This window comes from Fistularia commersonii, chromosome 25 (assembly GCF_037954325.1).
Source record: "Fistularia commersonii isolate RoL2024-O1a breed Wild chromosome 25, RoL_Fcom_v1.0, whole genome shotgun sequence".
Lineage (NCBI taxonomy): Eukaryota > Metazoa > Chordata > Actinopteri > Syngnathiformes > Fistulariidae > Fistularia > Fistularia commersonii.
In genome coordinates, this window is record NC_141308.1 from 14,471,918 (window position 1) to 14,492,500 (window position 20,583).

At 56.3% G+C, this 20,583-nt stretch overlaps 6 protein-coding genes across 8 annotated transcripts in view; 5 read left to right on the forward strand and 1 right to left on the reverse strand.

Moving 5' to 3' along the window:
- Nucleotides 1–68: 68 nt before the first annotated feature.
- Nucleotides 69–4,403, forward strand: ttc19 (tetratricopeptide repeat domain 19). Its single transcript, XM_086172897.1, has 11 exons — nt 69–196; nt 273–391; nt 1,475–1,566; nt 1,640–1,750; nt 1,819–1,857; nt 1,935–1,991; nt 2,056–2,117; nt 2,341–2,435; nt 3,091–3,254; nt 3,315–3,477; nt 3,551–4,403. The coding sequence occupies exons 1-11, from the start codon at nt 117–119 to the stop codon at nt 3,697–3,699; spliced, it is 1,131 nt and encodes a 376-aa protein (XP_086029023.1). The 5' UTR covers nt 69–116; the 3' UTR covers nt 3,700–4,403.
- A 1,229-nt stretch (nt 4,404–5,632) lies between these two features.
- slc4a2a (solute carrier family 4 member 2a) lies at nt 5,633–13,002 on the forward strand. The gene is made up of 15 exons (XM_086173148.1): nt 5,633–5,673; nt 5,977–6,007; nt 8,725–8,761; nt 8,843–9,027; nt 9,154–9,337; nt 9,381–9,617; nt 9,782–9,930; nt 10,664–10,858; nt 10,980–11,183; nt 11,298–11,387; nt 11,462–11,628; nt 11,702–11,934; nt 12,044–12,213; nt 12,383–12,556; nt 12,628–13,002. Exons 1-15 carry the CDS (start codon nt 5,633–5,635, stop codon nt 12,688–12,690), a joined length of 2,160 nt encoding a protein of 719 aa, XP_086029274.1. The 3' UTR covers nt 12,691–13,002.
- Nucleotides 6,514–8,569, forward strand: LOC147219482 (band 3 anion transport protein-like). Its single transcript, XM_086173074.1, has 4 exons — nt 6,514–6,630; nt 7,691–7,856; nt 8,036–8,171; nt 8,253–8,569. Exons 1-4 carry the CDS (start codon nt 6,514–6,516, stop codon nt 8,521–8,523), a joined length of 690 nt encoding a protein of 229 aa, XP_086029200.1. The 3' UTR covers nt 8,524–8,569.
- A 232-nt stretch (nt 13,003–13,234) lies between the features above and the next one.
- Nucleotides 13,235–14,763, forward strand: LOC147219483 (dnaJ homolog subfamily C member 5-like). 2 transcript variants are annotated; one of them, XM_086172899.1, is made up of 5 exons: nt 13,235–13,261; nt 13,694–13,813; nt 13,914–14,127; nt 14,246–14,420; nt 14,508–14,763. In XM_086172899.1, exons 2-5 carry the CDS (start codon nt 13,707–13,709, stop codon nt 14,603–14,605), a joined length of 594 nt encoding a protein of 197 aa, XP_086029025.1. In that variant the 5' UTR covers nt 13,235–13,261; nt 13,694–13,706; the 3' UTR covers nt 14,606–14,763. The 2 variants fall into 2 exon arrangements, with proteins under 2 accessions (XP_086029025.1, XP_086029024.1); XM_086172898.1 differs by having other exon boundaries at nt 14,246–14,763.
- A 553-nt stretch (nt 14,764–15,316) lies between these two features.
- On the forward strand, nt 15,317–19,477 carry LOC147219484 (tripartite motif-containing protein 54-like). Of its 2 annotated transcripts, none has more exons than XM_086172895.1 (9): nt 15,317–15,561; nt 16,390–16,628; nt 16,818–16,989; nt 17,125–17,220; nt 17,295–17,528; nt 17,710–17,732; nt 17,803–17,936; nt 18,331–18,719; nt 19,363–19,477. In XM_086172895.1, the coding sequence occupies exons 1-9, from the start codon at nt 15,442–15,444 to the stop codon at nt 19,423–19,425; spliced, it is 1,470 nt and encodes a 489-aa protein (XP_086029021.1). In that variant the 5' UTR covers nt 15,317–15,441; the 3' UTR covers nt 19,426–19,477. The 2 variants fall into 2 exon arrangements, with proteins under 2 accessions (XP_086029021.1, XP_086029022.1); XM_086172896.1 differs by having other exon boundaries at nt 15,319–15,561; nt 16,459–16,628.
- A 429-nt stretch (nt 19,478–19,906) lies between these two features.
- The window catches only part of LOC147219485 (uncharacterized), a 1,923-nt gene continuing 1,246 nt past the window's right edge, over nt 19,907–20,583 (reverse strand). The window contains exon 2 of the mRNA XM_086172048.1: nt 19,907–20,304. Coding sequence (XP_086028174.1) covers nt 19,953–20,304 — 352 coding nt within the window. The 3' untranslated portion in view covers nt 19,907–19,952. The remainder of the gene's footprint in view (nt 20,305–20,583) is intronic.

Here is a 20,583-nt window from a genome sequence, read left to right on the forward strand (position 1 = left end):
CACAGGAGGTGACGTCAGAACAGGCGGGCGCCTGCGCCGCTCGTGTCCCCTGGGCTCCTGCGGGACTTCCGGCGCCTTTTACTTTGAAGCTTCCGGTTCCGGTGTAAACAGCAAAGATGGCGGCGATGGCGTGCGCGCGCCATCGAACGATTCTTCGGACGATTCTCAGCGCGCGAGCGGGGCGGCGGGTTTTCAGGTGAGTCTGCTGACGTCACACCGGACGGCCGAGTGTCTGTATGACGTCACGTAACCGAGGCGATTCCGGTGGACAGACGCCGTGCGGTCGACCTTGTGACGTCACGGCCCGAGGCGGGAAGACGGCCGCACGAACCGGAACCTGCGTGGGCACGCGCCTGGAGGAGCGGGGGCGCGTGGGCGGCCGCATGGGCGGGTGAGTCCCCGCGCACCAAACACCGTTTAGAAAAGTGTAGATTTAAGGATTCCTCACACCGGGGGGCCGCCGGGGGAACCGGGGAACCGGGCCGGGGGGCCGCCGGGGAGCCGCCGGTTCCCCGGTCCTTCACCTCCAAAGTCCAGGCAGAAGCAGGTGACCCGCTCACACGCGCTCACACGCGTCCCGTCCGGAATGACGCCGCGTTTACTGTCGCGCCAAACTCCGTTTAGAAATCTGCTCATTTAGTGGAAGCAGAGACGGCGCGTTCTGGAAACTGTTCCGGTGACCAGAAGATAGGAGGCAGAGAAGAAGATGATGAGGAGGTTCTCTTTGGGAGCAACCCGGATGGAGAGGATCAGGAATGAGTCCATCAGAGGGACGATACATGGTAGATGTTTTGGAGAGAAGGTCAGAGATGGTTGGGTCATGGATGGAGGAGGGAGAGTCTATATATTGGAGGTCCAGAGGAAGACCAGAGAGAAGGTGTATGGATGGAGTGAGAGAGGATATGAAGGTAGTTGGTGTGAGAGAGGAGGATCCAGAGACCAGGGTGAGATGGAGAAGGTGGATTCACTGTGGAGACCCTGAAGGGAGAAGACCTAAGGAGAAGAAGAAGGAGAATAAGAACTTTATTTATCTTGAAGGAAATTGTGTCATTGTGAGTTTCAAGTAAAACATAACAATGATAAATAATGGTAGGAAATTGTATAAACAGTAAAAAAAAGGGAGAATAAGAAATACAAATAAAACTATCAAGTGTCAAAGTCAAGGCTATAAAGTGTTTTAAGGTCTCAAGTACAAAGAGTTGAAGATTCGGCTGAAGGAAGAGGAATTAAAACCATAAGAATAGGAAATAAGAGTTTCCAGCTCCCCGTCAACGTCAACTCTGGTTGAAAAAAAGAAACAACGTGCATGTACGCGTGCATGCATGCATATGTTCGCCACCCGATGGTTGTCAAGCATGAAGCAGCTCAGCCTCCAGGTGTTTCCTGCAGCAGCGCGAGATCTGCAGGGGTTTAGATGTTTAGATGATTCTGGACGGAGGCTGAAGCGGAGAACCGCCTCTGCTTCGACCGCCAGCCTTCTCCCTGTTCGGGAGCTCCGACGGCGAGCGGCGAGACGAGGCCCAGAGGAAGGAGGACGAGATGATCCTGCTGCTGAAGAAGGCCAAGGTAGGTCGGGCCTCGGGGCGGCGCCGGCCAGGCGCTGAAGGTCGGGCCGCCCACCTCCTCGCCGTGTCCGCAGCTCAGCATCCACCGCGGGCAGCTGCAGGCGGCGGCGGCGTTCCTGCATCAGGCTGCGGCTCTGGCTCACCACACCCGCAACAACCAGGCCATCATCTACACCTACAGCCAGGTACCCTTGACCCCTGACCCCTGACCTTTGACCTCTGACCCCTGACCTCACCGGCCGTGTCTCCTCAGATGGCCAACCTGGCGTACGTCCAGGGGCAGTTGGACAGCGTGAGTATCCACCAATCACAGCCTCGCACAGCCTTGATGTTTCCTGCGGTGGACCTTCTCCTCCTTCTCCTCCTCAGGCCGAGAAGCTCTTCAAGGCGGCGATGAGCTTCCTGCTGGCGGGGGGGACGCCGCAGGTGAGCGGGGGTCTTCAGCCGCCGCTGTCCAACCGCCTCACGCTCACTTCCTGTCCGTTTCCAGGACGACAACAGCATCGTCGAAATCTCCCTGAAGCTCGCCACCATCTACGCTGAGCAGAACAAGTACGGGGGGGGGGTGACCTCTGACCTCTGACCTCTGGATGCCCTCCAAGACTCAGAACAACTAAGAATCTAAAACTTAGTTTTCAAATTATTCAAACCAAACACATCACAATGGAAATGTGTGTGTGTGTGTGTGCGTGTGTGTGTGTGTGTGTGTGTGTGTGTGTGTGTGTGTGTGCGTGTGTGTGTGTGTGTGTGTGTGTGTGTGTGTGTGTGTGTGGAGGGCGGAGCTTGCAGAGCATGGCTTCAGCTTCTGCACGGAGTCCCTGGAGGCGAAGCTGCAGCAGATGGATGAGGTCCCAGCAGATCAACGGACAGGTTGGACGCACGCCATACCTGATCACATGATCACACAGGACGTCACGTGACAGCCGACGACCACCGATGATGTCATCTGACACGTGAAGACGTGACCGCACATGACGTGTCTGACATGAAGTGGCGAGACGTGACGGCACGACGTCACAAGCCGATAGGGGATATCACACAATGTCATGTGATGTCATTGGACACTATAGTATGACACGTAGCGCCAAATGATGTCACGCCACGTCATGAGACATGATGTCACATGACCACACATGACATCATTGGACATGAAATCACATCAAATGACACAAGATGTCATTTGACCCAGAATGGGGAGACGTGACATCACATGATGTCATTTGACAACACACGACGTCACAAGCCGATAGGAGACATCACATGATGTCATGTGATGTCATTGGACACTATCCTATGACACGTCAAATGATGTCGCGCCACGTCATCTGACATGATGTCACATGACCACACATGACATCATTGGACATGAAATCACATGATGTCATTTGACAACACACGGCGTCAAACGATGTCCCGTGGCCTCTTCTGACAGGAAATGATGTCACGTGATGTCACGTGACGCCGAGACGCGGCGGCGTGAGGTCAGTAGTTGCTAGGAGACGCGTGACGGTTGATGTTTCCTCAGAGGAGGAGGAGGCTGCGAGGAAGGAGAGCCGTCTGCTGCTGGGCCTGTGTCTGGACTCCAGGGCTCGGTACCGGGCCTCGGGCCGCCGGCTGGCCCGGGCCGAGCAGGACTACAGGGCGGCCCTGGAGATCTGCCTGCAGGAGCAGGGGGAGGCCCACCCTCAGGTAGGTTCCTCAGGGGGGGCGGGGAGGAACCGGATCTCACGCCCGACCTCTCCCCCCCAGACGCTGGTGCTGATGAGCGACCTGGCCACCGTCCTGGACCTTCAGGGTCTCCACGGCGACGCCCTGGCGCTGATGGAGCGGGCGGTGGAGGTGGGACGCCTCGAGGGACACCCGGACCTCCACGTGCTGCTCGGCAACATGGCCGGCCTCCTGATGCACGCAGGTCAGACCCGAGGAGACCGGCTCGCCCGGCGGGACGTTCTCGGACGTCATCTCCCGTCTCTCTGGTCCACCAGGACGTCCGGACGACTCGGCCCGGCTCTACCAGGAGGCCCTGAGTCTGGCCCGGGGGGTCGGAGACCAGGAGGCCGCCGAGCAGGTCCTGCTGGGCCTGGAGGAGCTGAAGAAGAGGAGGGAGCAGAGCCAGGAGGAGAAGAAGCCGTGAAGCCGCCGGTTCCTGTCCGTATCTACTCCAGTCCCTGGACCTCCACCTCCCATCTGGACCTCCACCTCCCTCCTGGACCTCCACCTCCCACCTGAACCTCCACCTCCCACCTGGACCTCCACCTCCCTCCTGGACCTCCACCTCCCACCTGAACCTCCACCTCCCACCTGAACCTCCACCTCCCTCCTGGACCTCCACCTCCCACCTGAACCTCCACCTCCCTCCTGGACCTCCACCTCCCACCTGGACCTTCACGTCCCACCTGAACCTCCACCTCCCACCTGGACCTCCACCTCCCTCCTGGACCTCCACCTCCCTCCTGGACCTCCACCTCCCATCTGGACCTCCACCTCCCTCCTGGACCTCCACCTCCCACCTGGACCTTCACGTCCCACCTGGACCTCCACCTCCCACCTGGACCTCCACCTCCCTCCTGGACTCCTGCCACCTCAAACGCAGCTTTCACCCGACAGAGCTCTGGAGGCCATCAACCTCAGTCCACAGAAGAAGAGAAACCGCTGGTTGGGAAAGATCTCACAGGGTTCCTGTGGCTGGTGTGAGCTTCAGAGACACCTGGTGTTAGAAGAAAGTGTGCGGCGATGTGATGTTCAGCTTTAGCCAGCTAACGGTTCGCTGACGGCGTGGTGACGGGTCATGTTATCATGAAGATACCATCCATCATCAATAAATCACTCATGGATCCAGATGTTTCTTCACTGCAGTCTCTGTCCTCACCTCGTCTCCTGGTTGTCCAGGGCCTGCAGGTCTCCCAGCCTCCCCAGCTGATCTCAGTTCTCCAGCTGATCTGGGCTCTCCAGGTGCTCCAGGGTCTCCAGGTGTTCCAGGGTCTCCAGGTGTTCCAGGGTCTCCAGGTATTCCAGGGTCTCCAGGTGTTCCAGGGTCTCCAGGTGGACTGGAGTCGTGTGAACTGATGAAACTCATTCCAATAATGACTTTGGCTTTTATTGAAATTAAACCGGCAACAGGAGACCTTTCAGCAGCACAGGTGTGTGTGTGTGTGTGTGTGTGTGTGTGTGTGTGTTCCCACGCTGTGAGGCAGGTAAAGTTCCCGTAAAGCTCCTGAAGAAAAGAGTGACGTTGGTAAACAAAGGAGGAGAAACATCAACTGAGATTAACTCATATACACACACACACACACACACACTCACGGCGTGGGAAACGGTCTCTTTGAGAAGACACACACACACACACACACTCTTACCCCGTTGACTTACAGCAGACGTGGGTTGCTGGTTTGAATCCCTGTGTTGGAGATCAAAGATCCACCTGATGGGACTCTGGATGATCTCTTGATCTTCACCCTGCAACCTTCTCACTGTAGTGATGGACTGTCGTCATGACGACGGACATCTTCACCAACCGTTCCGTCGTCGTCGGTCAAGTCCGGGCCGTGCGGTGCTGACCTTCACACGGTCCAGAGAGGAGGTTTGAGATGTTTCTGTGGTCTGAAGTCCACGAGCTTCTCCTTCCCTGCAGGTCAGGGGTTTTTCCTCACAGTCACATCTTGGAGAAACCAGCCGATCCAGTGTTTGGGTTTGGAGAACGTCCTGTGTTCAAAGCAAACAAAGAATAATCTTCTAAAGTGGAGGAGAGACACACACACACACACACACACACACACACTCAAAGCTACAGTTATAAAAGCAGATGGTGTGTTTCTGTCAGACTGTCTGCAGGACACGTCGCATTGGCCAGGTATGTGTGCGCACACACACACACACACACACACACACACACACAGGTCAAAGGTCAGGATGTGAGGTCTTTGCTCCGTGCTTCGGGTTTCATCACGTGTTGTCTGACCTCTGACCTCTGACCCGCAGCCGGGTCATGACCCTCGGACACACGGCGACGCCCGCCTCCCGCTGCACGCCGAGCGGTCATGTGACCCGCTCACCCCCTCCATGTTGCCATGGCAACGAGGACCCGCGTGACGGTGAGCCTGAAGGCCGGGTGGGATGGAGGGAGGGAAGGTGTTTGTGGGCAAATCAAATCTTCCTCCTGGTTTGAGCTGAAAGGAGCAGATGGAGGTTCTCTGGTTCTCTGGTCTCCAGCCTTTGTGATCCAGGAGAGCCTGAAGACCACCAGCTCTTTCCCACGGGGGGGGGGGCATCATCCAATAACGTTAATAAAGTTAAGCTTAAATACTTCAAAAGGTGCAATGAACTTTCCAGAAGAACCTGGAGACGCCAGGTGACCACCGTGATGGACCACATCTCTGGCTCCCCTGTTCTGACCTCTGACCTCCTCCCTCAGGACCAGCAGAGACCACCGGCTGGTCCAGAAGGTCCCGACCACAGCGAGGGTCTCACAAGGTGAGGGCGTCTGAAATGCTAATCCATAGTGCTAAGCTAACAGGCGTCTGCTTCCTGTCGTTTCTCCAGTGCTCAGGCATTCAGGAAACAGAATGGTTTGTGCTAACAATCCATTCAGCTATCAAGCTGCCTGATGCTAAGCTAGCCAAAGAATGTTGTTGGGCCCACTTTCATGAGCTAAGATGCCCTAGTGTGTGTGTGTGTGTGTGTGTGTGTGTGTTTGCATGTCACCTTCATCCCTCCGAGTTTTTGAAAGTTTAGATCATAGTAGCTCTTTGCTAAGCTAACTGCTAATAGTCATGAACACGGCTATCAAAGCTTGCAGGGCTTTGCTAAGTTAGGCTAACAAATGGCAGCACTGTATTTGCCCCTCACAGTAGCCTGCGTTGCTTTGCTAAGCTAAGCTAGCGTCTGGGGGCGGAGCCTCGGGTGGGAGGCGCCGGTTTGTTCCGGTCGGCTGCACTGGGATCAAAGAGGAATGAGCAGGTGGATCCAGGTGAGTCTTCACCTGATCCTCAGTCAGAGCCCAGAACTGCTCCTCACCATGTTCCATCAAGACCTGGAGGACCTCATGCAGGGAGACAACCTCATGCAGGTAGGCTAACACACACCTGTGGAGGACCTCCTGCCGGTGGAAGACCTCCTGCCGGTGGAAGACCTCCTGCAGGTGGAGGACCTCCTGCCGGTGGAGGACCTCTTCTGTCTCGGTCTCCTCAGACATGGAATCTGCAGAGCCACAAACCATCAGGACTTGATGGGTAATGGATCAGGTTCTGGATCCTTCTGGATCCTTCTGGATCCTTCTAGACCTTTAGGACGCCTCCTGAACCTTCTGACCTTTGCTTCTGTGCTCTGATTGGCTGATATCTGTGGAATTGTGTGTGTGTGTGTATGTATGTGCGTGTGTGCATGCGTGTGTGTGTGTGCGTGCACATACCTGCGTGCGTATATCTGATAAATAGCGTGTGTGTGTGTGTTTGTGTGTGTGTGGGGGTAAATTTGAGGACTAGTGTATGCGTGCGTTTGTCTATGGAATAGTGTGTGTGTGTTTGTGTGTGTGCTTATGTCTATGGAGTCGTGTGTGTGTGTGTGTGTGTGCATGTGTATGTCTATAGAATATTGTGTACATCTATCAGAGAAATAGTGTGTGTGTGTGTGTGTGTGTGTGTGTGTGTGTGTGTGTGTGTGTGTGTGCATGCGTATATTGAGTAGTGTGTGTGTATGTGTGTGTGTCCATGTTTATGTCTATGGAATAGTGTGAGTGTGTGTGTGTGCACATACCTGCGTGCGTCTATCTGAGAAATAGCGTGTGTGTGTGTGTGTGTGTGTGCATATATTTGAGGAATAGGTTGTGCGTGCGTATGTCTATGGAATCGTGTGTGTGTGTGTGTGTGTGTGTGTGTGTCGGTCTGTATATATGTGTGTGTGTGCATATGTCTATGGAATCATGTGTGTGTGCGTGTGTGCATCTGTATATCTGTGGAGTGGTGTGTGTGTGTGTGTGTGTGCGTGCACATACCTCTGTGCGTATATCAGAGAAATAGTGTGTGTGTGTGTGTGTGTGTGTGTGTGTGTGTGTGTAAATCATGTGCTGGAGGTGTTGGTCCTGAGTGATGTTGGTTCCCCTGGTGACGCAGCTGGATGTGTGTGTGCAGGTGCAGGTGCAGCTGGAGGAGCTGGTCCTGGACCGGAACCAGGATCTGCTGTGGAGGCCGACGTCCCGCTGGATCCAGGAGGAGCAGGAGGACCCGAGGGGGGCGACCAGGATCTCCTCGCTGGCCTTCAGATCCCTGCTGGAGCTCCGGGAGACCATCTCAGAGGGTGCGTGGTGTTCTGGCGCCCCCTGGTGGAGGACCTGATCCGAGCGCAGAAGACGTTCCGTTCCAAACGCAGATGTTCCCGGTTCTCCGACTAGAACCTTCACGGCGCTACCTTCTCGTAGCCACGTGCTAGCGGGCGGTCAGTTCCCGTGTGATGATGTCACGGCGCCATGTGTCCAGGGGCGGTGCTTCTGGACCTCAGGACCTCGGGCCTGCGGGGGATCGTCCAGCAGGTGGCCGACCAGATGGTCTCGTCCCAGCAGGTCAGGCCTGAAGACCACAGCAAGCTCCTGAGGGTCCTGCTGCTCCCACACAGGTGGAGCATCATCCAATCCTTCATCCGTCCTTCATCCTTCATCCATCCATCCTGACCAGGGATGTTCTTCTGCATTCTCAGCCAGCCAGATGATGATGAGAACCTGAGTACCTCCTCCAGCAGGACCATCACGTGTTCCGGCCCGGCGGCCATGACGGGAGGAAGGCCCGTCCAATCAGGGCCCTCCTGGAGCCACAGGGAAGCTGAGGGGGCGGAGCCAGTAAGCCGTCGCCACGGTTACGGTTGTATTTCAGAGTCCAGAGATGTTCTCCAAGAGAACATCGGAGAACCACACCTTCTCACGAGTCCCGTAGAGTGTCACTGTAACAGTGACACTGAAGACTTCTGTTGAGGTGTCCTCCAGGTTCTCTTCAGGTTCTCTTCAGGTGTCCTCCAGGTTCTCCCCAGGCTCCCTCCAGGTTCTCTCCAGATGCCCCACCTCCAGCAGAATCGGTCTCCTCGTTCCGAGGCGGACCTTCACCCCGAGGTCTTGACGATGTTCCTGTGGTTCCAGGTGGAGTTCAGGTCGGCAGGTGGAGCGAAGCATACGGAGATCCCTGAGCGAGCGGAAGCCCTCCTGGTCCTCCTGGGTATGTAACCTTCACGTGTTCTCCTGCGGGCGTCCGTGACCACCAAGGTCACGTGACCTCGGTGGATGGGCTCTCCTCCAGGCGGCGTGAGCTTCCTGGACCAGCCCTCCGCAGCCTTCGTGCGGCTGCAGGAGTCGCTTCTCCTGGACTCGGTGTTTGAGCTGCAGGTTCCTGTGAGGTTCCTCTTCGTCCTGCTGGCCCCGCCCTCGGCCAACATGGACTTCCCCCTGATTGGACGCTGCTTCTCCACGCTCATGTCCGACCAGGTCCGTCCTCGAGGAGCACCTGGTTCTTTCACCGCCGTCATTTTCCTCCCCGTCCCTCCGATGGACGGAGATCCAGAAGCTCCCGATCCCTTCAGCGCCGACCCTCCGGGCCTGTCTTCTTCTCAGAGCTTCCTGTGGTCGGCGTACCAGGCCGAGGACCACCAGGACGTGCTCGTGGCCATCAACCGTTTCCTGGACGTCTGCGAGGTCCTGCCCTCCTCAGAGGAAGGCGCGGAGGAACCTCCACGGCACGTCTCCGCTTTCCAACAGGAGCTGCTGGAGAAGCAGAGCTGCGCCCAGCAGGACGAAGGTGGGTTCCTCCGGTTCCTCCGGTTCCTCTGAGGAGCGCTCAGATGTTCAGACTTTCATGGAGGTCCGTCTCGTAGACTCCCTGGTTCCCTCCAAGCTGAGCGATGAGCCTCTGAGACGTTCGGGGCGTCTCTTCGGAGGTCTGATCCGAGACGTGACCCGCAGATACCCTCGGTACCCCAGCGACATCAGAGATGCCCTCAACCCCCAGTGCATGGCCGCCGTCATCTTCATCTACTTCGCCGCCTTGTCTCCGGCCATCACCTTCGGAGGACTTCTGGGTACGTCTGGACTTCCGGACCTCCTGGAAGACCAACGCTAACCTTTGACCCGAGTTTCCAAAGTGAGATGAGCCGAGGTTCGGCTGGAGGCGCCTGGAGGTCCAGGGGTCCCGGGGCTCCGTGCACGGAGCTCGTGGACCTCACGCCGAGGTGTCTGACTCCAGGTGAGAAGACCGGAGGTCTGATCGGGGTGTCCGAGCTGATCGTTGCCACGGCGACGCAGGGTGTGATCTTCAGCCTGCTGGGGGCCCAACCTCTGCTGGTCATCGGCTTCTCTGGACCTCTGCTGGTGTTTGAGGAGGCCTTCTACACCGTGAGCTACACACACCTGACACACACCTGACACACACCTGACACACTCCTGACACACTCCTGACACACTCCTGACACACACCTGGCACACACCTCAGATGCTACTTAGGATTAGCATTAGCATAACATCTGCAAGCACTGGAAAATTGTGTGTGTGTGTGTGTGTGTGTGTGAGTGTGTGTGTGTGTGTGTGTGTATGTGTGTGAGTGTGTGTATGTGTGTCTGTGTTTGTGACTGTGTGTGTGTGTGTCTGTATGTGTATCTGTATGTGTGTGTGTTTGATTGTGTGTATGTGTGTGTGTGTGTGTGTGTGTGTGTTTGTGAGTGTGTGTGTCTGTGTTTATGACTGTGTGTGTGTGTGTCTGTATGTGTATCTGTATGTGTGTGTGTTTGATTGTGTGTATGTGTGGGTGTGTTTGTGAGTGTGTGTGTGTGTGTGTGTGTGTGTGTCTGTGTGTGTGTTTGTGAGTGTGTGTATGTATGTCTTTGTGTGTGCGTGTATGTGTGTATGTGTGTGTCTGTGTGTGTGTTTGTGAGTGTGTGTATGTATATCTGTGTGTGTGCGTGTATGTGTGTGTGTGTGTGTGTGAGTATATTTGTGTGTTTGTGAGTGTTTGTATGTGTGTTCGTGAGTGTGTGTGTGTGTTTGTGACTGTGTGTGTTTGTGAGTGTGTGTATGTATCTGTGTGTGTGTGTGTGTGTGTGTGTGTGTGTGTGTGTGTGTGTGTGTGTAGTTCTGCAGCACAGCAGGAGTGGAGTACCTGACGGGCCGTGTGTGGGTGGGTGTGTGGCTGGTGCTGATCGTCATGGTAACGGTGGCCCTGGAGGGCAGCATCCTGGTCCGCTTCGTGTCCCGCTTCACGCAGGAGATCTTCTCCTTCCTCATTTCACTCATCTTCATCTACGAGACCTTCGTCAAACTGGTCAGGGTGAGGTCAGGGGTCAGAGGTCAGGGGTCAGAGGTTGGGGGTCAGAGGTCGGGTGTCAGAGGTCGGGGGTCAGAGCTAAGACCTGTTTGTTCGCCATCATTTCGCACGTCTGCTTTCTTAGATCTTTCAAGAACATCCGCTGCGAAACTGTTACCGTGGAAACGGCTCGGCGGCCCCGCCCCCCTGTAACTCCAGCGCGGCGAGCGGCGTGCGGCGTGCGGGCCAGCCCGACACGGCGCTTCTGTCGCTGCTCCTGATGGCGGGAACCTTCTCCATCGCCTGCTACCTGCGCAAGTTCAAGAACAGCTCCTTCTTCCCGGGGAGGGTCGGTGACTTCCTGCCGGTTTGCTCTGTGATGATTGCTGATAGGCTCGCACGCCGCGGCGGCGAGCTCTGACGCGGCGGCGGCGAGCTCTGACGATGCGTTCGGGTGTTGCAGCTGCGTCGGACCATCGGGGACTTCGGCGTCCCCATCGCCATCCTGGTCATGGTCCTGCTGGACTACGGCGTGGAGGACACCTTCACGCAGGTGAGGCTCCGCCTCCGGGCGCTCCTCTAAAAGCCCCGCCCCCAACCCACCGCTCTCCTCCCATTGGCCGGCAGAAGCTGAGCGTGCCCAGTGGCTTCTCGGTGTCCAGCCCGGAGAAGCGCGGCTGGCTGGTTTCTCCTCTGGGTTCGGACGGACGCTTCCCCGCCTGGATGATGGCCGCCAGCGTCCTGCCCGCCGTCCTGGTCTTCATCCTCATCTTCATGGAGTCTCAGATCACGGCGTAAGCCCCGCCCCCCGCCCCCGGGCCCGCCCTCTGCCGCGCCGACCTCCGACCTCTGACCTCCGACCTCCAGGCTGATCGTCAGTAAGAAGGAGCGTCTCCTGGTGAAGGGCACGGGCTTCCACCTGGACCTCCTGCTCATCGTGGCGGCGGGCGGGGTCTCGGCGCTCTTCGGCCTGCCGTGGCTGTCAGCCGCCACCGTGCGCTCCGTCACACACACCAACGCCCTCACGGTCACGGGCCACGCCCGGGTCCAGGAGGTCAAGGAGCAGCGGGTCACCGGCTTCCTGGTGGCCCTTCTAGTGGGTCAGTTCCAGACGGAGACCTGGACTCCAGACCTGGAGCCCCAGTATTGACAGGTGTGTACATGTGTGTGTGTGTGTGTGTGTGTGTTTGTGTGTGTGTGTGTGTCCAGGCCTGTCCATGGTGATCGGGGAGGTCCTGCGTCAGATCCCCCTGGCCGTGCTGTTCGGGGTGTTCCTCTACATGGGCGTGATGTCTCTGAACGGGATCCAGCTGACGGAGCGTCTGGTCCTCCTGCTGATGCCTTCAAAGTACCACCCGGCCCACGGCTTCGTCCGCAAGGTCAGCGCCGGGACCGGGTGTCCGCGCGGGTCCAGGTCCGGGTCCAGGTCCGGGTCCAGGTCCGGGTCCAGGTCCGGGTCTGGTCCGGCCACCCGGACGTGGTTTCTCTAAGAAGCTCCTCCTCGGGTTCCCGGTCGCCCCCTGACCCGGTCGTCCGCGGTGTCCTCAGGTGAGGACGTCCAGGATGCACCTGTTCACGCTGGTCCAGCTGTCCTGCCTGTCCCTGCTCTGGGTCGTCATGGCGACGGCGGCGGCGCTGGCGTTCCCTCTGGTGCTGCTGCTCACCATCCCGCTGCGGAAGCTGCTGCTGCCGCTGGTCTTCAGCGAGGCGGAGCTTCAGATGGTGAGACCCCGCCCGCCTGATGATGTCATCACCATGGATACCGACCCCGCCCCTCCCCCTCGCCCCTGCAGCTGGACGCCGACGACACGGCGTCTCACCCGGAGGAGAAGGAGGGGCGGGACCGGCCGGCCTGACCTCTGACCTCTGACCTCTGACCCCGCCATCACAGGGAACCCATGGCTCTGACCTGCTGAAGCACATCAGCCTGAAGGTCAGGGGTCGAGGCGGGGGGGCCGCCACGCTCATTAAGATGATTATCAATAGTCAATAATCAAGAAAAAAAAGCAAAATCAAAGGCTCCACCTCGATCAGAAACCCGTCCATGGATCAATACGGTGATCAAAGGTTCAATTTCAACCAATAAACACAGCCAGTCTGTATTGATCACATATCGGTTTGCATCCCTGGGAGGAGATGGGAGGGAAATAAACACACATTTCCTTTTATTCAGGTCTCTCATTGATCTTTTATTGTCATCACACACACACACACACACACACACACACACACACACACACACACACAATGCATCCACCCAGGTGTTGCTGACACCTGAGCAGGTCAGCAGCTCCTGGTCACCTGATCCAGGAGCTGCTGAATGTTTGATGTCCAAGGCAGACAGGATCTCTCTCACACACACACATACACACACACACACACACCCCTGGCAGAGGAGGACCAGCACACACAGCTCCGGACACACAGGTAACGTCTCCAGCTTGTGTTTTGCTGTTTCATCTTTTCTGGTTCAGTTTTTTGCTATTAGTTTATTTGATGTTTGTTTGTTGTTTGCTTGTTGTTTGATCTTTGTTGTTTGATCTTTATTTGTTTGATGTGTTTGCCATGAGGGGTTCTGCCCCGTGTTCCGTGTTCCACCTCGTCTGAAGCCCCTCCAGTTTTAGAACCAGAACACACTGGTCATGTGACCGCGGTTCAGATCTTCTCAAACATCTGGAGCAGAAGAAGCGGTTTTATAGAAACTGGTTTTCGGTCTCCTGTGTTCCGATCGTCGAGTCTTTGAGGACCGGGACGTTCCGTCACGCGCAGGAGATAGAAACGTCCTCGCACGAGGACTTTCCTTTAACGCGCCGGATGCGAGCCAGGATATGATGCATCTCCAACGTCTCCGCGGAGCAGGTGACGGTCCAGGATGTCCGAGGGGAGACAGCGAACTCTGTCCACGTCCGGAGAGTCTCTGTACCTGGTCCTGGGTCTGGAGCCGGGCTGCGGCCACGATGACATCAAGAGGTCCTACCGGTAAGCCCCGCCCCTTCCTGCCACATCATGCCGCCGTTTTAGCTTAGCGTCGGCTCCGGCTCCGCCGATCGGTAGTCACGGCGGCTCCGCCCGCCCGCAGGAAGCTGGCGCTGCGTTACCACCCGGACAAGAACCCCGACGACCCCGAGGCGGCGGAGAAGTTCAAGGAGCTGAACGGCGCCCACGCCGTCCTGGCCGACGGCGCCAAGAGGAACATCTACGACTCGTACGGCTCGCTGGGCCTCTACGTGGCCCAGCAGTTCGGAGAGGACAACGTCAACACCTACTTCATGCTCTCCACCTGGTGGGCCAAGGTGGGCGGGGCCTCCGCCGAAGGTCAGGTGACGGCGAGCTGACGCCGCTGACGGGAAGCGTGTGTGTGTGTGTGTGTGTGTGTGTGTGTTTGTTTGTGTGTGTGTGTGTGTGTGTCAGGGTTTGTTCTTCTTCTGCGGGCTGCTGACCGGCTGCTACTGCTGCTGCTGCCTCTGCTGCTGCTGCAACTGCTGCTGCGGGAGGCTGCGCCCGCCGGCCGCCGCCGAGGGGGCGGAGCCTGAACACCCGTCCCCGGAGGACCTGGAGGAGGAGCTCCGCCCCCGGCACGACCAGGGTGAGCGGGAGGAGCGTGGGATGTGGTCACCTTTGGGGTATCTCCTTTGGGAGAACCTTCTCACCCGTGATGTTCTCCGCCGTTCAGACGCCGACGACCCCGTCGTCCGGCAGCCGGCCGACGCCGGCGAGAAGACGCAGCTGATCACCGACGGACGGCGGCGATACGGCGACACGTACACATGAGGGCCGGACAGGAAACGCATCATCAAGACGCTCGCTCACCACTGCAGATCTACTAACATGTTACTACAAACTAGGATTTGTTTGACAAACGTGTGGAAATACTTTAGAACAAATGAATAAATGAACGACTGGATGATGGATGGATGATGGATGGATGATGGATGGATGATGAATGGATGATGGATGGATGATGGATGGATGGATGATGGATGATGGATGGATGGATGATGGATGATGGATGATGGATGATGGATGATAGACAGATGGATGGATGATGGATGGATGATGGATGGATGATGGATGATGGATGATGGATGGATGATGGATGATGGATGATGGATGATGGATGGTCCACGTGCTGCTGATGCTCCTCAGGCTGAGGAGGTCCTGTTGTCCATCTGGGTTTAAATAAAGCTTTGGTTTGAAGTTCTCCCTGGTGGGCGGAGCCTCTGTGAGCATGAAGGTCATGTGATGTGTGATATCATTGGTGGTCACCGTGACAACAAGGGGCTGGTGGCGTTCCCCTCCTCGCCAGCAGGGGGCGCTGCAGTGGCCCCGCGTGTCCTGGACTGTCCCTTTAAGACACACACACACACACCCTCACACACACTCTGCTGTGTCATGCTGCCCGGTGACCTTTGACATATAAGGGCATGTCGTCATGGTGACAGCTGACGTCTGTCCGTCTAAAAACAGCTGCTCCTCCTCTTCTTCTTCTCCTCCTCCATTTTCTCCTGTTGGATCATCTGAGTCGTCCCTGGTCCTCAGGGAGCTCCTGCAGCTCCTGCAGCTCCTGCAGCTCCTGCAGCTTCTGCTCCGCCGCCGCCGCCGCCGCCATGGAGAGCCTGGAGAAGCAGCTGGTGTGTCCCATCTGCCTGGAGATGTTCTCCAAGCCGGTGGTCATCCTGCCCTGCCAGCACAACCTCTGCCGCAAGTGTGCCAACGACGTCTTCCAGGTCAGGTCACATGACCCGCGTCACCCCGTCAGGTCACATGACCCTTCCAGAAGGTTCTGATGGCGCCGATGAGAACCAACACACTCGTTTGTCTGTTTCCTGTCTGAGGCTGTGGACCTTCTGCCTCTGTGTGTGTGTGTGTGTGTGTGTGTGTGTGTTGTGATATAAACCCATTGTGTTTGTGTGTGTGTTTGTATGTGTTGTAATATGAATTCAGTGTGAGTGAGTGTGTGTGTGTGTGTGTGTGTGTGTGTGTGTGTGTGTGTGTGTGTGTTTATTGAAATATGAATTCAGTGTATGTGTTGCGATATGAATTCAGTGTGTGTGTTTGTGTTGTGATATGAATTCAGTGTGTGTGTGTGTGTGTGTGTGTGTGTGTGTGTGTGTGTGCGTGTGTGTGTGTTGTGATATGAATTCAGTGTGTGTGTGGTGTGTGTGTGTGTGTGTGTGTGTGTTGTGATATGAATTCAGTCTGTGTGTGTGTGTGTGTGTGAGTGTGTGTGTGTGTGTGTGCGCGCGCCTGTGTATTGTGATATGAATTCAGTGTGTGTGTGTGTGTGTGTGTGTGTGTTCATGTGTGTGTGTTGTGATATGAATTCAGTGTGTGTTGTCTGTGTGTGTGTGTGTGTGTGTGTGCGTGTGTGTGTGTGTGTGTGTGTGTGTGTGTGTTGTGATATGAATTCAGTGTGTGTGTGTGTTCGTGTGTGTGTGTTGTAATATGAATTCAGTGTGTGTTTGTCTGTGTGTGTGTGTGTGTGTGTGTGTGTGTGTTCGTGTTGTAATATGAAGTCAGTGTGTGTTTGTCTGTGTGTGTGTGTGTGTGTGTAGTGCTATGAGGTGTGTGTTCTGGCTGCAGTACCGCATGTGTCCACCAGGGTCCCCCTGTGTGTCCTGCAGGCGTCCAATCCCTACCTCTCCAGCAGGAGCTCCGGCGTGGCGTCCGGCGGACGCTTCCGCTGCCCTTCCTGCCGCCACGAGGTGGTTCTGGACCGCCATGGGGTTTATGGACTGCAGAGGAACCTGCTGGTGGAGAACATCATAGACATGTACAAGCAGGGAGTAGACAGGTACAACACACACACACACACACAGGACACAGTGGTGCATTCAAGGACATCAGGAAACATCATTTCTTTGTAAAGAAACTGAATGAAACAGGCGATGATGGTGTTTTGGACAGGTGTGTGTGTGTGTGTTCAAGGTGTGTGTGTGTTCAAGGTGTGTGTGAACCTCAGAACGCCCCCTCTGTGTGTCAGTAAGCCCCCCCCCCAGGTGAAGGAGGAGCAGCCCCAGTGTGAGGAGCACCAGGAGAAGATCAACATCTACTGCGTGACGTGCGGCGTCCCGACCTGCTCGCTGTGCAAGGTGTTCGGGCGCCACGTGGGCTGCCAGGTGGAGCCGCTGGACGCCGTCTTCAACCAGCAGAAGGTGAGGGAGAAGGTGTCCACCACGGCCGAAGAGGTGGTGGAAGCCGGAGGGTTCCAAAGATCTGGTGGAGCTAAGCTCGTGAAGTTTGAAACCTTCTCCGCCTCACTCTTCATCTCCATCTTCTCCGTCCACCAGACGGAGCTGAGCGCCTCCATCGCCCTGCTGGTCGGCAGCTACGAGCGGATCCGGGCCGTGATTGGCCAGGTGGAGGAGACGGGCCGCTCGGTGGAGGCGAGTCATCCTCCGTCCTCGCCGCCGTCTCTCGCGGCGACGCCTCTGACCACCTGAAGGTCCTGTTTCTGCAGGAGAACGGTCGGCGCCAGAAGTCCAGGGTGTGCGAGACCTTCGACCTCCTGTTCGCCCTGCTGGAGGAGAGGAAGGGTCACCTGACGGCGAAGATCATCAGCGAGGAGGAGGAGAAGCTGGACTACATCCGCGGGCTGAGGAGGAAGTACAGCGAGCACCTGGAGGGCGGAGCCAAGCTGCTGGAGACGGCCATCCAGAGCCTGGAGCAGCCGGAGATGGCCGTATTCCTACAGGTGGGTCCCCACAGAGACGGGGTCACGGGGTCACGGGGTCACGACCCCTCGCCTCAGGTTCTCAGCCGGAGATCTCGTTCTGAAGTTCTGGATATACTTCCCTCAATAACTGGCCGAGGACGTCCGGCCTCTTGTTGTGAAACCTTCTCACGTCCTCCTTCCAAACGTGTCTCCGCCCCAGAACTCCAAGCCCCTCCTCCAGAAGTGAGTATCCCGGTCCTGGTCCGAAGCTCCGCCCCCTCGCCGGGGACTCAGGCGTCGCGTCTCCCCGCAGGATCTCGGAGGGGAGCGACGGCGCCGGCCTGGACAACCTCCAGGCCGGCTACGAGAAGATGGACCACTTCACCGTGGACGTGGAGCGCCAGCGGAGGGCGCTGGAGAACCTCGGCTTCAGGCCCAAGAAACAAGGTACGTTCTTGACCGAGCGATCAGAGACGGGACTCGCTAGACCTCCAGAGGCCCCCATCCTGGAGGTCAGAGATGTGTTCAGAGATGAACAGTTCAGAGATGGTACGGAGAGGAGCTTTGAGAACATGGACCTCCTGGATTTTAGGACTTAGGGACTCCTGGACTCATTGTCTTACGGTCTCAAGGACTTTGGGACTTTGAGTTCAAGCCTCATAGTCCTCGAGCCCCATGATCTCATGAACTCCTTGACTCGTGGAGTCGTGACGTCACGGTCCAAGGCCCTGGTGACCCTCTCCATCCATGATGCCCCCACCCTGGTTCCTCTGTGCTCCACGCAGAACCTGGAGTGTTAACCTGCTAACCTGTTAGCATGTTGTCTGCGGTTCCCTCTCAGCTGTGAAAGACGGCGGCCGTGAAGGCGCCGCAACTCCATCAGCCAATCGGCAGCCTTCTTCGCAGGCGGCTGGTGCTCCGCCCATCCCAAGCCCCTTGGAGGCCACGCCCATGCAACAACCCTCTGAGGCTCCGCCCACCTCCAGACCCACAGAGGCTCCGCCCAGCCCAAGACCCTCAGAGGCTCCGCCCACCTCCAGACCTTCAGAGGCTCCGCCCACCTCCAGACCCTCAGAGGCTCCGCCCACCGCAAGACCTTCAGAGGCTCCGCCCACCTCCAGGACCTCAGAGACTCCGCCCACCTCCAAACCCACAGAGGCTCCGCCCACCTCCAGACCCTCTGAGGCTCCGCCCCCTGTTGCCCCCCCCGCCGACAGCTCCGCCCCCCAGGTATGACATCACTGCGGGCTGGAAAGGCCGTGCATCCCATCATTCTTCGCCGCGGCTTCGGTCTTCGCCTGATGTTAACTGACAGTTAGCTTGAGCTCATCGCCGTCATGTTTATTTTATTAGCCATCATTTGTTAGCACTTATTTGTTAGCTACTACAATGAGGCCACATTGCGAGTTAGCAACACCAATATATTAGCCTGTTTGCTCAACTGTTAGCATGGAGTTAATGACTTGCCCCGTAGACCTCATTAGCCCTGCACTAGCCCTTATCATATTTCAGCAAGTACTTTTAGCCCATTTTTGGACGAGGCTAAGGTCCTTCACGATGTTAGCCTTTCTTGGCCATCAACGAATTGTTCCTGTTAGTAAAGATAATGTGCAGACTTTAGCACCTATTAGCTCTCTATAGGCCACTACAAGGCAGCCATTAGCACATTGTCACTGTTTATCAGATTTCAAACACTGTTAGCATCTGTCAGCCACATGCTGGCTACCTTTTCTCTGCAGCGGTCACATAGCATCTACAGCCTGGGTTAGCCTGCGGTGTCTTAGCTCCGTTAGCTGCCGGGCCGCCACGCTCATCCGTTCAGAAGGTGTTAGCCGGCAGCAGACTCACGCTAGCATGCTATCTGTGTCCTCAGGAGGTGGAGGACATGGACGGTCAGAGACACGTTTTCTCCTTCGCCTGGCTCAACCAGAAGTGAAAAGCTTCCTCCTCCCTTTACACAAATACAGCCTCTAGTTTCCCTCTGGAAATTGTGTGAGCTTCTTTTCTTTTCTCAACTTTGGATCAAATGTTTTGGTTCATATTGAAGCAGATCAAAGAGAGCAGATAAGATGAAAGAAGACTCCAGATCAAAGATAAAAGATAAGAGAATTAAATTAAGTTGAAGTATATCAATATTATGAAACAGAAAATAATAAAATAACATTATAAAATGGTGAAAATATGAAAGTATACAATGATATAATATTTTCATATATCATATAATATTTACAATTATATTGAATTGAAATTTATATGATATAATTGAATTATTTAATAATATATGATATGTAGAAGATAAATATTTAGGCAGGTCCGGTCCGAACGCCCCCCCGACACCTTCCCGCTGGTCTGCAGACCAGGATGAGTTTGAAGACGATGAAGACGCAGAAGTCGAGGTGGATCTGGATCACTGGGTGTTTATTGAGTTTTCGGAGAACGCGTGAGGAGCGAGCGGCCGTCACTTCACCCCATGGCGTCCATCATCCTGCGGTTGGTGTCGGCCTGCAGGGCGAGCTGCTGGGCCTGCTGCTCCGCCCTGGCCATCTCCAGGACCTCCCTCAGCAGGTGGAAGGTCAGGTCCAGGGAGATGGGCGGCTCCTCCGAACGCTTCTCTTTCTCCTCCTCGGGCGAGGAGCGCCGGTGCTGCTGCTGCGCCGCCGCCGAGGCTCCGCCTCCCAGACGCAGAGAGAATTCCTCCCCCTGCCGGAGCAGGAGGGGGCGGGCGGCGGCGGCGGCGGTGGCAACGTGGAGGTTGGCGGCGGACGAATGCCGGACCAGCAGCAGGACGGCGAGACACAACGAGACTTCTCGCCACCTGCGAGGGTGACACAAGGTGAGACGCCTGTCAGACGAGGCGGAGGGACGACCGACCCCTCGCCGCTCAAACACTTCCTGTCACAACTTTGAACTTTCTGGCTTGAAGCGCATTTCAAGTCCACATGCACGGGAAGTCCAAACCTAGACTTTCAAATGATGACATGACATTACATTGCAGTCATTTAGCTTTTATCCAAAGCCACTTACAAAAAGTGCAATTCAATAACCGAAGATCCGAAGTACCAGCAGTCATTGTTCAGAAGTCACCACTCTGCCA

What these genes read in the sequence shown, in the direction of transcription:
- slc4a2a (XM_086173148.1), top strand. Translation starts at nt 5,633, where the DNA reads ATGGCAACGAGGACCCGCGTGACGGTGAGCCTGAAGGCCGG. An exon ending in CCACGCTCATGTCCGACCAG is followed by an intron (nt 9,028 to 9,153) that starts GTCCGTCCTCGA and finishes TCTTCTTCTCAG; the next exon opens with AGCTTCCTGTGGTCGGCGTA. An exon ending in GCTCCTTCTTCCCGGGGAGG is followed by an intron (nt 11,184 to 11,297) that starts GTCGGTGACTTC and finishes CGGGTGTTGCAG; the next exon opens with CTGCGTCGGACCATCGGGGA.
- LOC147219483 (XM_086172898.1), top strand. Translation starts at nt 13,707, where the DNA reads ATGTCCGAGGGGAGACAGCGAACTCTGTCCACGTCCGGAGAGTCTCTG. An exon ending in GACATCAAGAGGTCCTACCG is followed by an intron (nt 13,814 to 13,913) that starts GTAAGCCCCGCC and finishes GCCCGCCCGCAG; the next exon opens with GAAGCTGGCGCTGCGTTACC. An exon ending in TCTCCACCTGGTGGGCCAAG is followed by an intron (nt 14,128 to 14,245) that starts GTGGGCGGGGCC and finishes TGTGTGTGTCAG; the next exon opens with GGTTTGTTCTTCTTCTGCGG.
- LOC147219482 (XM_086173074.1), top strand. Translation starts at nt 6,514, where the DNA reads ATGAGCAGGTGGATCCAGGTGAGTCTTCACCTGATCCTCAGTCAGAGC. An exon ending in CCGGGAGACCATCTCAGAGG is followed by an intron (nt 7,857 to 8,035) that starts GTGCGTGGTGTT and finishes CCATGTGTCCAG; the next exon opens with GGGCGGTGCTTCTGGACCTC. An exon ending in GTCCTGCTGCTCCCACACAG is followed by an intron (nt 8,172 to 8,252) that starts GTGGAGCATCAT and finishes CTGCATTCTCAG; the next exon opens with CCAGCCAGATGATGATGAGA.
- ttc19 (XM_086172897.1), top strand. Translation starts at nt 117, where the DNA reads ATGGCGGCGATGGCGTGCGCGCGCCATCGAACGATTCTTCGGACGATT. An exon ending in TGGCGGGGGGGACGCCGCAG is followed by an intron (nt 1,992 to 2,055) that starts GTGAGCGGGGGT and finishes GTCCGTTTCCAG; the next exon opens with GACGACAACAGCATCGTCGA. An exon ending in ATCTACGCTGAGCAGAACAA is followed by an intron (nt 2,118 to 2,340) that starts GTACGGGGGGGG and finishes GTGTGTGTGGAG; the next exon opens with GGCGGAGCTTGCAGAGCATG.
- LOC147219484 (XM_086172895.1), top strand. Translation starts at nt 15,442, where the DNA reads ATGGAGAGCCTGGAGAAGCAGCTGGTGTGTCCCATCTGCCTGGAGATG. An exon ending in CTTCAGGCCCAAGAAACAAG is followed by an intron (nt 17,937 to 18,330) that starts GTACGTTCTTGA and finishes GTTCCCTCTCAG; the next exon opens with CTGTGAAAGACGGCGGCCGT. An exon ending in CCGACAGCTCCGCCCCCCAG is followed by an intron (nt 18,720 to 19,362) that starts GTATGACATCAC and finishes CTGTGTCCTCAG; the next exon opens with GAGGTGGAGGACATGGACGG.